Raw genomic sequence first — 13,875 nt, forward strand, 5'->3', positions numbered from 1 at the left:
TAATAGTTGATATTACTTAAGTAGATAAATAATATTAAATATTTATTATAAAAATTATAACTAAATTTTGTTTAAGTATTTCAAATTATTTCTAAAGTATAGAAAATAAAAATATTGTTTAGACTTACAAAAAAAGAAAATATGATATTGATACACCCCACGCAAACGACCGTTAATGTACATTGGAATGCTTAATTTGTCAAGATGATAACAAGGTTGTAAAGTACCGCGGGAAAGAGCTTTAAAAAGTAGAACACGGTGGAAGCAAAGTTTATTGTACTGTTTAGGTTTTATTAACTTCTTTGGTAAAGAACAAATTTGCCGAACATGCTTCACAAGAAAGGACCGTGCATACCATCCATAATTGGTTTAGCCTTTGGTTACAAGGTGGCTGAATTTGCCTTCCCAACTTTGTTGTAAATTCACAATTAGATTTTAGTTGTGAATGGTAAATCCTTGAAGATAGAGCTAGTGTAACTTTAAAGTTATTTTCATGTCACTTTATAGATAAGCATGTTTGAAAATAATCCTAAACTTATATTAGGATAAATTATTTACATTATATTCATTTGAATGCGCCCCTCAAACCCTACATAAATACGAGATGTTTTATGTTTTTTTTGAATGTTAAATCCTGGCTCACTCATGCAAAATCATTAGATCATAGGTTGTGACTTGTGCTCAAGAAGCATCTATGATAGAGAAAGAGGAGTCGTATGTTTACATGAATGATGTTAGAAATCTTTGCTTTAAATATACACTCTGACTTTCACTCTCTTAAATGACCAGCAAATTATTTCAGGGGTAGTTGGAAGTATTTATTAACTTTCCCTTGTTGCTTTCCTTTCTCACACAAAAAAAAAACAGCAAAAAAAAAAAGAAAAAGCTAGTACTATGACATTTTCTACTGCTACTATCTTAAGCTTATTATATGCACCTCAATGAATGATTTCTCTTTCTCGCGCCAAATCTTTGCTTTTACCATTCACCTCTTAACCTATTCCTTCACCTTCAACCTTGAGTCAAATAAGAGGGACTCTGCTTTTCCCTCCTTTTCCCTCTGCCATATCCTCTCTTTAATTTCCCCTCTTTTTTGGACTTTTTAAGCACACCCTTTTCCTTTTTCCCTCAAATATTTTCTTCCTTCAGTTCACACTTCAAACTTCAAAGACTCCATTTTTCATGTCCTAAAATTTAATCACCCATTTTTCTCCCACTCAGCATTCCTCTGCATCTCATCAGCTCATAGAGATCAAATGGATTCAGTGAGACCAACTCCAGTTCCAACTAAAAGCAAGCTAGCAAAGACATTTCACAGAGTAATCCATGGCAAAAAATCCTCAAAACCATTCTCAAATAATGGGTTCTGCCTCCTCATACCTCAAGAAAAGCTCAGGTGTTGTGAGTCCCAACACTTTGACAAAGAAGAAATTGAAGAGTGCAAAGAACATTCCAAGAACAAAGCTGTTATGGAAGCCTTCGTTGCTAAGCTTTTTGCCACAGTTTCCTCTGTTAAAGCTGCTTATGCTGAGCTTCAGTTAGCTCAGTTCCCTTATAACAGTGAAGCAATCCAAGTTGCAGATCAAGCTGTGGTAAATGAACTCAAAGCTTTATCTGAACTCAAACACAGTTACCTCAAAAAACAAATTGATTCTTCACCACCCCATGTAACCCTAATGCTTGCTGAGATTCAAGAACAGCAATCTGTCATGAAAACTTACGAAATTACTATGAAGAAAATGCAAGGTGAAATTGAGTCCAAAGGGTACAGCATATCTTCTCTCCAAAATGAGCTACAAGAAACCATTCAAAACAACAAATCATTAGAGAGAAAGCTTAATGCTAGTGGATCATTTTCTATTCTTGATAATGTCAAGTTATCTGACGTAAACCCTAAAGATTTTATCATGGTTTTGCACTATGCCATGAGATCTATACGCAACTTTGTCAAGTTCTTGATTAAAGAAATGGAGTCTGCTAACTGGGATATTGACGCTGCTACAAACTCTATTCAAAATGGTGTCACTTTCCACAAGAGTAATCACAGGGCTTTTGCCTTTGAGTCCTTTGTTTGCAGGGAGATTTTCAGTGGGTTTAACGAGCCTGCATTTTCTGTTCAGAACGACGATTCTTTATTTTCCGGTGGAACAAATCGCCGGAGTTTCTTCTTTGAACAGTTCAAGAAGCTGAAATCTGTGAGTGTAACCCATTTTCTCAAGCAGAATCCTTCTTCTCTGTTTGGAAAATTCTTGAAGGCTAAATACCTTCATTTGGTTCATCCAAAAATGGAGTTTTCATTCTCCGGGAACTTGAATCAGAGGAAGCTTGTGAACTCCGGCGAGTTCCCGGAAACAGAGTTCTTCAAGGTTTTTAGCGAGATGGGGCGGCGTGTGTGGCTTTTGCATTGCTTAGCCTTCTCTTTTGATCAACAAGTTAGCATTTTTCAAGTGAGGAAGAGCTGTAGATTTTCTGAGGTTTACATGGAAAGTGTCACGGACGAGATTTTTTCAGCTGCCGGCGGCGAGTTCAAAGTGGCATTCACGGTGGTTCCGGGGTTTAATGTTGGGAAAACGGTGGTACAAAGTCAGGTATATTTATCTCCGATCACTCCGCCGGCCAAGCACTAACGGTAAATAAATATTAGTGGAGATTAAGTAAAGTCATATCCTCACTCGCTCCAGCCTCCACGCACCTCCTCAAGTGGTGGAGCTCCGCCATAGCATGTAAATAGTTAGATCAGCTATCAACTTTCATCAATAAAATGAGTTGATCAAACAATTTACATGGCACAGTGAGTAATACTACTAGCTTACTACCCATGAGGGAGGCGCGTGAGAGTTGGCGCGGGTGGGCTTAAAAGTACGGATTATCGTCTCGAAAGTGATGGGGGGTGCGGTCCAAAGCAGCAAAAGTGGGCTTTTGGGCCCACACGTGAAAGTGGTTCAGGGCTTTCAAAGGAGGGAAATGAACTGGATTTTGGAGTATAGTACAGAAAGATTGGGCGGTGAGACAAAAGGCGAAGTAGGCTCAGTCAGGTTGTGGGCCCAACAAGCGTATGTCTTTGTTTCTTTGCTATCAAAAGTAAGAAGAGCATGTGGGACCCCTTGTTCTGTGCTTAGAAAATTGCTAAATTGTTGTTTATTCGCAGATGTACGTTAAAGAATGATAGACATATGCCTGCAACTTGCATATGAGATTAATGTGTATAAAAAAAAATTAGGTTTAAGTATTATATACATAATATAAAATATTAATATATGATGGTATCTTTGCGTAGAATCTTGGATCTACTTGCACACAATTTCTTATTTCCTTGTTTCATTTTACATATTTTTCGACCTACTCCGAAGGGAAATAATTCGAAGAGCCAATTTCATGTGTGCGAGTGATGTTGTCAATAATGCTCGCATCTCAATAATCAATATGTATATGGTGGAGTGTGTAATGTAAAATTATATTGCATGCATAGGCATTTTTTAAAAATATTTATGTATATTGTATGTTGAATTAAATTAGCTTTTTTGTGTTACTTTTTTATGTTTTGGATATCATTAGTGAAAGCATGGCTCCGCCACTGGTCTATGGTCTATGATATTTAAAATGTACTGTGTGCATCTAACTATGATCTTCGTTCGTAACCAATAGCTTTCTGAAAATTTGTCATTGTTTTCTTGTAAAGTCAAGTATAAAGAAAGGTCTAACGATGACGGAACAGCAGGATGAGATTAACTCCACCAGTACAGGCCAGTATCGATTTGCATTCCACATTCCTAGGCAGATATGAATTTAGAATATAAAGTGAGTGGGTTCGGAATTAGTAGTTTCATTAAAGATACACGTATTTCTTGCATATGATTAAATAATTAGAACGAAAAAATGATAGGTTATGCAGAAACAAATCCAAAATATAAAGTCAGTGGGCTCTAAATTAGTGTGATTCTATGCATTTTAATCTTTTTTTGCCTATATAATTTGAACCCGAAAATAATAAGCTTAATTTAGCTCATAATAACTCTATTTTTATTCTTGGGCTTGTGGTTGTGTAGTAAGAGTACGATATACAGGGGTGAAATTAAAAAATAGCCAGATTTATAACCGGTCGTTCAAAAATAACCCAGTTTCAAAAGTAATCGAAATTTATCCATTTTTCATTTAAAGATAAATCTGAGGGAAAACACTGTTCAAAACTCGGAAAATACGCCAGTATATTATGCTGGAAGTCCAGCATAAGTATACTTGAACTCCAGCATATTATACTGGAGTTCCAGGATAAGTATGTTGGAACTTCAGCATAATAGCATAAGTACACTAGAACTCCAGCATAATATACTGGAGTTCCAGCAAGTATACCGGTCCAGCATAATATACTGGAGTTTGGAGCGCCGGTGCTCCAATCTCCAGTATATTATACTGGAGCCAGCAAAGTATACCGGTCCAACATAATATGCTGGAGTTCATACACAGGTGCACCGAACTCCAATATATTATGCTGGACCGGTCTCTATTGCAGCAAAATAGTGGCTATTTTTCATTAATTTGGTAAACACAGGCTATTTTTGAATGGCCAGTCCGAAAACTGGCTATACCGTACTATTTTTACGATATACAGTCGGACCTCTTTTTTGGTAACTATGGACATTTTATTAATTATCAATGCAAGAAATACAAACCCAGCTAGATTTACTCAGTCCCCTTGATCTATATGTATAGCTAGTTTCTAACCAAACCCTGAAAGGATAATCATCTGCTTTGTTAGGGAGATATGGCACACCTCCTAGGGAGAGTTTTCGTTTCTCCTTGTAGCTACAGTCCCTCATTACCCCAAGCCACAACCAGACACCACGAATTAGAAAATATACAATTTTTTAGCATGTTGTTGACTGCGGGCTTGGCTCTCATATTGCTAACACATGCTATTTTGTTTTGGCTATGACCCGTCAGACCTCTCTATAATTAAAAGTTAAATTTTCTAGGAACTGATTTTCATATTATATTATAATATATGTCTTCTATAACAACACTTTAGTACTATACCAGCAAAAAAAATTAAAACCAACAAAATTATTATAGAAAGATTTAACTATATTACTAGCAAGATCTGTAAAACTAAATACTAAATAGTAGTGTTATGTGGATGATGCATGCTCTTACAAATATTGAGGGTTTGTGGGAGAATATAATATTATTGAGGTTATTGTCAGAAGTGGAATTGCAAATGCATTTTCTCTTTACTATAGATAACCATCCTTTCTGGAAATGGTTCTTATTTCTCAGGCAAAGGGGACACAATTCTGAAAAGGAAATGTCATCTATATAATAGTACTTACAAAACAGATTCACGGGTGCCTTTAGAAAGGCATATTAGCGACTGTTTCTTGTAACTTTTTGGTACCCACTTCGTTTGTTTTGTTTCACAGTTTGTTTGGATGCATATTACCTATTCTACGGCATATGGCATATGGCATATGGCATATGGCATATGAGTGTTACTGTAAATATAATATTTGTTTTGATTGTTACTTAAATTTTATCGTATCGTATTAAATTTATTATTACGTAACAATGAACAAATCCACTTTATAAAACATCAAATTTAGTGTCGTGGCATCATTACCTTACTTTTTTACTCTCATCTTACCCTTTCGTATTATTAAATAATTAGTATATTTTATCCTTTACCATACTTTTGATATAATAATTCTATTATGTGTCTTATCTTTTTTTAGTAATGTTACAAGTTTATTCTCCATATTGTTGGTGCGTGACACCGTGAAATGACAACAGACGATACAATCTATCCAAACATTATATTCATAAAAAAATACAATATAATACGATATACTATAAAACGATATGTAACAACAATTCTGCGATGACCCGAAAGGTCATCACTTGTTTTAAAAATAAATTCTGTGTTTCGAGGCTTTAAAACCTCTTTCTGTTTCACCTCGATTTGCGTGCGCAGTCAGGGCACGTATCCGGAAAGCCATTATGTGAAAATCTGTGGAAAATGATAAAAATTTGCTTTTAAAATGAATTCAAGTTGACTTCGGTCAATATTTTGGGTAAACGGACCCGAACCCGTGATTTGACGGTCCCGGAGGATCCGTAGGAAAATATGGGATTTGGGCGTATGCCCGGAATCAAATTTCGAGGTCCCAAGCCCGAGAAATGAATTTTTAAAGAAAATTATTTTCTGGAATAAATATGAGTTTTTGGAAATGAAATGTGTTTGGAATTTGATGGTATCGGGCCCGTATTTTGATTTCGGAGCCTGGTACAAGTCTTATATGTGATTTAAGTTGAGCCTGTAAAATTTGGTAAGAAACGGAGGTCATATGACGTGATTCGGAACCTTAGTTGTAAAATTTGAAACTTTGAAAGTTCTTGATATTTTCTTTGATTTTGATGCTAAATTCATAGTTGTTGATGTTATTTTGGTGATTTGGTTGCACGAACAAATCCGTATGATATTTTTGGGTTAGTGTACATGTTTGGTTTGGAGCCCCGAGGGCTCAGATGAAATTTGGATAGGCCACAGAGTGAAATTTGGACTTAGAAATTGCTGGTATGTTGCAAGTCTGTAGGCTTCGCATTTGCGAAGTCTGGCTCACAAATGCGAATAAATCATCGCAAATGCGAGAGAAGGCCTGAGCAGGCCTGTCACACCTCCTTTTTCCGCCCCCGCGAGGGTACAAGGAGTTTTTTCCAATTAAAGGACAGTTGAAACGGGATTTGTTTATTTATTTCAGAGTCGCCACTTGGGAGATTTAGGGTGTCCCAAGTCACCAGTTTAATCCCGAATCGAGGAAAAGAATGACTCCATATTACAGTCTGCGAACCAGAAATCCGGATAAGGAATTCTGTTAACCCGGGAGAAGGTGTTAGGCATTCCCGAGTTCCGTGGTTCTAGCACGGTCGCTCAATTGTCATATTTGGCTTATTTATCTGATTTTAATACAATTATGAACCGATGTGCCAATTTTAACTCTTTACCACTTTATTATTATTATTATTATTTTTAAAAAAAATTGTGAACATCGTTTAAAACATGTCTTTGGATTACGTCACATGAAATGCACCCGCAATCCGGAACACATTTTTATTCAATGTTTTAGGATTTAGATTTGGGTCGCATGAAATGCGCATCCGTGTTTAAGAAGGTAAAATTAATTAAATCGCGCCTAAAGAGTCTAGCGTATCATTATTTTGGGTAGGGCCATGAAATTTGCTAAAACGGCTCCTCCCTAATTCTAAGCGATTAAATGTACATTTATTGAGGGCCCCGCAATCTATACATTTCATTAAGCGAGGCTCATCTCATTTATTTGGACAAATCTTAAAACGACTACATTTTTCTATAAAAATGAGTCTCTAAAATAAAGAAAGAAAATCCTAATTGATTACTAGCTTTTATTATTTTAAGAAGACATGACATGCTAATTGCTTGATTAATACAAATATTGATGAAAAAGGAATTTCACTCTTAATTTCGAAATTATAAATAAAATAAAAATTCAACAACTAATATTCAAAATAAACAAATATAGGTAGATTAAAACTCAGCATTGTTATTTTTTTTAAAAAATAAAAATTATTGAGATTAATTAATCACAATCATTTGAAACTAGATTTAACCATAATTACTAAAGCTTATTAGAAAGTTTATTAGACTTAAACGTTCTCTTAATCTTGCTTAAGCTCAAGTCATGCCTTAATGCCTAATTTACGATGTTTAATTTAAATTCGTGTCTTAGCTAAATTTAGCTACTTGTTCATGATCAACCTATAATCTTGAAGCCTTCATAACTAGTGAATTAACCTATTTTGCCGAACTGATTTATTACAGACTAACTTATGATATTATTTTCTTATTCCAGTTATTATTTAGTAATTCATGAAATAGCTTAAATACAATCAACAAAAGGAACAAAGAAATAAAAACGAAATTAAAACTTCAAATTTTCATTCTTCATATGTATTCACGCTTCATATTTCGGATTACAATAAACAGCTTTTCAGTTGTGTACCTGATATTGGAAGCAAAAGAAAATGAATATGAGAATCAGCAACAGCAGTAAAATCAGTACAACACAGCAACAATAGCCCAGCAACAGTAACAACCCAGTAACAGACCGGTGGAGTAGTAATCCAAAAAAAAACAAAAGCTTCCAGCTTTTATGAAACAACAATTAATTCTGATTTCAAACAACAAAAGAAAACAGAATATTTTTTTTTTAGTTTTTTTTTATTATATTTGAAAGCTTAAATATTTTTCGGAATTTTCTATCTCTTAAATGTTCAGCCCTTTTCTCTCTCTTATTTCAGATTTGTTTCTCTCTCCCGTTTTTTTTCTCTCTCTGTATTTCTCCTGTCCTCCCTTTTTATTCTGATTTCAAGACTTCTTATAACCCCTCTCATAAAATCTTTCCATTAATTAAAATCAACCCATTTTCTCTACCAAACCCATTATCTTCCCACTCATTCCCATTACATTAAATAACATATCACACCACCCCATTTCATTTTGTCCCCCATGCTTTATTTAAAATAATGCAAGATTCCCCTTTAAATTAAATCTTGTCCCCCCTTTATATTAAATAATCATATCACAACCCACCCCATTTTATTTTGTCTCCCATGCTTCAAATAAACAATTACAAAATGTACAATTCCTAAACTACCCTTTCCGACCTTACTAAAATTACCAAACTACCCCTGAACGTATTACAAATTTACCAAACTACCCATCAGCTATAACACATCAATTAATCAAACTTAACCAAAATATAGACAATATGATCAATTTCTAACAATGTTCAAACAACAATATGAACACGGATGAACATCATAATAACAATATCACATGAATATGATTTTAACAACATTTCAACAACAAATCACATGAACACAAATTGAACAACCAAGAACAACTAAAATTTGATTGAACAATATTTTAGCAACAAACAATCCTATTTTCGGATTCAACAACAACAACAAACAAAGTATGAAGATTTCTAAATTCAATCATATTGAACTTAAAATCAACTCTAACAACATTACAACAAACAATTCTTATATTAAACTTTAAACAAGATTATGAGAACAATTCAAGCAATAATCATAAATGGTAAACAAGAAATCAAACTATACAAAATTCGGATTCAAGATCATCCAAACAAAGTATGAACATGAATGAATCTATTTTAAGACAACAAACATGACGGATTAAACGATTAAAACAATATATTCCTTTAATACAACTAAATTCTTTAAACAAATAACAAGATCGACGAAGAAACAATTATGAACTTAAACTTGAACTTAACAATATTAACAATTTCTAACAATACATAAACACATGAAACAAATTGAAGAAATAGTTGATTAAATTTCAATTTGAATCTAACAAACATCAAACTAACAAATACTTACTTAAACAATAATACAAACATGAAATAAACATGAAAACAACTAATTAAACTTCTATTTTGAAATCTGAAAATTAATTTTAACAAAGCACATGAACATGAACAAACTAGAAAAATAATTTCAACGATGAACAACGAACAAAACAAGAATTGAATTCTTTAACGATTTTGGATCCGGAAAATATCAAACAAAAATATGGACAAAAATAAAACTCAAAAACAACTAACCGGAGATGAATCAACGACGAACTTTGATTGTAAACAAATCTGTTCAAGAACGAATCTCGCACCAAGATAACTTGACGTCGAAGACGACTACGAACGGACGACCAAAGAAGGTGGTCGTTTGGCATCGTTTAAAACGAAGAATGGCAGCCCGCCACAAGCAGAAGGCAGCAGCAACAACACTGCTGGAGCAGCAGCACGAAACAGTAGCAGCAGCGGTGTCGGAGAAGATGCAACGGCAGCCATGGGAGCTCGAGTTCGAGCTCGATGAAGCTCGTCCATGGCTGGACGCGGCGGGCAGCAGTTGTAGTGGTTTGTTTAGATGACACAGCAGCAACATGAAGGATGAAAAACGCAGCAGCAGCAGCAGTGTTGGAGAAGAAGAAAACGCAACAGCAGGAGGAGAAGCAACTACGGGCAACAATGGTGGCGTAGAAGTTGCTCGACGAACTTGAAAAACGCAGCCATGGCAGCGAGGGGATGTCATGGGGGTGAGAGTGGTTGTGTTGTGTGTGTGTTGACGTGAGGGGGGCAGGGGTGTGAGGGGGAAAGGTCTGCCATGGGAGGAAGGGATGTGTTTTGGGAGAGAAAGAAGATGGAGGGGGGCGGGTGACTTAGTAATTTTAGGGTTTTCTCTTCTAATTTTTTTTTTGTTTTTGTTTTGTAAAAATGAAAGACAAATGGGGTTTGAGTCTTTTGGGTTATGGACTGGGTCGACCCAGTTCGAAATGGACTGGGTCGTAGGGAAGATTGGGCCAATTTTTGGGCCTGTGGCTTGAAATTGAAGAAGAGGTCTAATTCCGACTTTCTTTATATTTTTGCTTTCTTTTCTTCTTTTATTTCTCTAAAACTAAATTATAAAAATACTTAAACTATTATTAAGAATTAAATTAAGTTATAAAAGCGCAAATTAACTCCCAATAACAATTAACGCACAATTAAGTATTAATTAAGCATAAAATTGTATATTTGGACATTAAATGCTAAAAATGCAAACGATGCTTATTTTTGTAATTTTTTAATTTTTGTAAAACAAATTTAATTACTAACAACTATAGAATTAAATTCTACATGCAAAATGCGACATATTTTTGTATTTTTTATTAATTTATCAAATAAACACGCACAGACAAATACAAATAATTATTCAAAATATCACAAAATATCACAAAATTGCACACCAAAGAAAAATCATTTTATTTTTGGATTTTTTGGGAGTAATTCTCATATAGGGCAAAAATCACGTGCTTACAGCTGCCCCTCTTTGCCCGGATACACGAAGGGTTTTCGTGCAAAGATAAAGCGAGCGATTTTTTGCCCATCCGAGTACTCCGTGTGAAGCATTTTTTGAAAAAGATTTGACCGAACCTTTGCTTCAAAGGTTTCCTACATATCCTGGGCTAAACAGGAATCAGGTCAATGTAGTTCGGGAAGTTTTTGGTAGCTGGGACTACCGTGGGACTGTGATGTTACTGTTGTTGCATGCTGTTATCACTGCTTACCGATCTCCTTGTTACACCGTGCTTAAAAGAAAACAAGAAGCTAGGCTAGACTAAAATTTGTTCTTGTTGCCTTGCTTTCTTGTCGGCTTGTGTTTCCTCCGGTGCTTTTCTTCCGATGTTTTTCTTCCTTTTGACACATGGACTTAAGTTTATGCTGGGACCTCTTGTTGCAACCTTCTGCTTCCCGGTGCTGGGGATTTTATTGTTTACTGCTGGGGATTCCTGTTGTAACCTTCCTCCTTCTGGTGGGGTTACTGATTCCAAACTCTGTAATACAAGACTAAAAAGTTGCTTCAATGCAAAATTATGAAATGTATGCCCGCATTATACTGGTGGGCGACCTAGAGCTGAAAGTATTCCCGCATTTTACTGGTGGGCGACCTAGAACATGAATGTATTCCCACATTTTACTGGTGGACGACCTAGAACTGAAATGTATTCCCACATTTTACTGGTGGGCGACCTAGAACTGAAATGTATTCCCGCATTTTACTGGTGGGCGACCTAGAACAGAAAGTATTCCCGCATTTTACTGGTGGGCGACCTAGAACTGAAATGTATTCCCGCATTATACTGGTGGGCGACCTAGAACTTAAAAGTATTCCCGCATTCTACTGGTGGGCGACCTAGAACTGAAATGTATTCCCGCATTTTACTGGTGGGCGACCTAGAACTGAAATGTATTCCCGCATTTTACTGGTGGGCGACCTAGAACAGAAAGTATTCCCGCATTTTACTGGTGGGCGACCTAGAACTGAAATGTATTCCCGCATTTTACTGGTGGGCGACCTAGAACAGAAAGTATTCCCGCATTATACTGGTGGGCGACCTAGAACTTAAAAGTATTCCCGCATTCTACTGGTGGGCGACCTAGAACTGAAATGTATTCCCGCATTTTACTGGTGGGCGACCTAGAACAGAAAGTATTCCCGCATTTTACTGGTGGGCGACCTAGAACTGAAATGTATTCCCGCATTTTACTGGTGGGCGACCTAGAACTGAAATGTATTCCCGCATTTTACTGGTGGGCGACCTAGAACTGAAATGTATTCCCGCATTTTACTGGTGGGCGACCTAGAACTGAAATGTATTCCCGCATTCTACTGGTGGGCGACCTAGAACTGAAATGTATTCCCGCATTTTACTGGTGGGCGACCTAGAACAGAAAGTATTCCCGCATTATACTGGTGGGCGACCTAGAACTTAAAAGTATTCCCGCATTCTACTGGTGGGCGACCTAGAACTGAAATGTATTCCCGCATTTTACTGGTGGGCGACCTAGAACAGAAAGTATTCCCGCATTTTACTGGTGGGCGACCTAGAACTGAAATGTATTCCCGCATTTTACTGGTGGGCGACCTAGAACTGAAATGTATTCCCGCATTCTACTGGTGGGCGACCTAGAACTGAAATGTATTCCCGCATTTTACTGGTGGGCGACCTAGAACTGAAAGTAAAAGGACAGAAATGTATGCCTCTATTATATGGGCGGGCTCCCAACTTCAATGCTAACTTAGGAGGAAATGCGTCTCCTATGGGTAAACTGAACTTAGGAGGAAATGCGTCTCCTATGGGTAAAAGTAAATTTAGGAGGAAATACGTCTCCTATGGGTAAACTAAACTTAGGAGGAAATGCATCTCCTATGGGTAAACTAAACTTAGGAGGAAATGCGTCTCCTATGGGTAAAACTAAACTTAGGAGGAAATGCGTCTCCTATGGGTAAAACTAAACTTAGGAGGAAATGCGTCTCCTGTGGGTAAAACTAAACTTAGGAGGAAATGCGTCTCCTGTGGGTAAAAGTAAATTTAGGAGGAAATGCGTCTCCTATGGGTAAACTAAACTTAGGAGGAAATGCGTCTCCTATGGGTAAACTAAACTTAGGAGGAAATGCGTCTCCTATGGGTAAAAGTAAATTTAGGAGGAAATGCGTCTCCTAACTAAACTTAGGAGGAAATGCGTCTCCTATGGGTAAAACTAAACTTAGGAGGAAATGCGTCTCCTATAGGTGAAACTAACTTAGGAAGTGCGTCTCCTATTGGCAGAACTAGACATAGGAAGTGCGTCTCCTATTGGCAAAGGCGTGGAATGTATTCCCTTGTTATACAGGTGGGCGCCTAAAATATGCAATGGACAGACAAGAAAAATATTCCTTTCGTTATTCAGGTGGGCGCCTGGCTTCAACAACTTTGAAAATAAAATCCTATTCGAGGGCGGATGAACCCAAAATATCCTATTCGAGGGCGGATGAACCCAAAATATCCTATTCGAAGGCGGATGAACCCAAAATATCCTATTCGAGGGCGGATGAACCCAAAATATCCTGTTCGAGGGCGGATGAACCCAAAATATCCTGTTCGAGGGCGGATGAACCCAAAATATCCTGTTCGAGGGCGGATGAACCCAAAATATCCTGTTCGAGGGCGGATGAACCCAAAATATCCTATTCGAGGGCGGATGAACCCAAAATATCCTATTCGAGGGCGGATGAACCCAAAATATCCTATTCGAGGGCGGATGAACCCAAAATATCCCATTCGAGGGCGGATGAACCCAAAATATCCTATTCGAGGGCGGATGAACCCACAATATCCCATTCGAGGGCGGATGAACCCAAAATATCCTATTCGAGGGCGGATGAACCCAAAATATCCTATTCGAGGGCGGATGAACCCAAAATATCCTATTCGAGGGCGGATGAACCCAAAATATCCTATTC

The 13,875-nt window shown here is 36.8% G+C and overlaps 1 protein-coding gene across 1 annotated transcript; it reads left to right on the forward strand.

Moving 5' to 3' along the window:
* The first annotated feature begins 774 nt into the window (after positions 1-774).
* Positions 775-3,276, forward strand: LOC107812011 (protein GRAVITROPIC IN THE LIGHT 1-like). The gene has a single exon (XM_016637023.2). It carries the CDS (start codon positions 1,257-1,259, stop codon positions 2,625-2,627), a length of 1,371 nt encoding a protein of 456 aa, XP_016492509.1. The 5' UTR covers positions 775-1,256; the 3' UTR covers positions 2,628-3,276.
* Positions 3,277-13,875: the final 10,599 nt, after the last annotated feature.

Source organism: Nicotiana tabacum, chromosome 3 (assembly GCF_000715075.1).
Source record: "Nicotiana tabacum cultivar K326 chromosome 3, ASM71507v2, whole genome shotgun sequence".
Taxonomy (NCBI): domain Eukaryota; kingdom Viridiplantae; phylum Streptophyta; class Magnoliopsida; order Solanales; family Solanaceae; genus Nicotiana; species Nicotiana tabacum.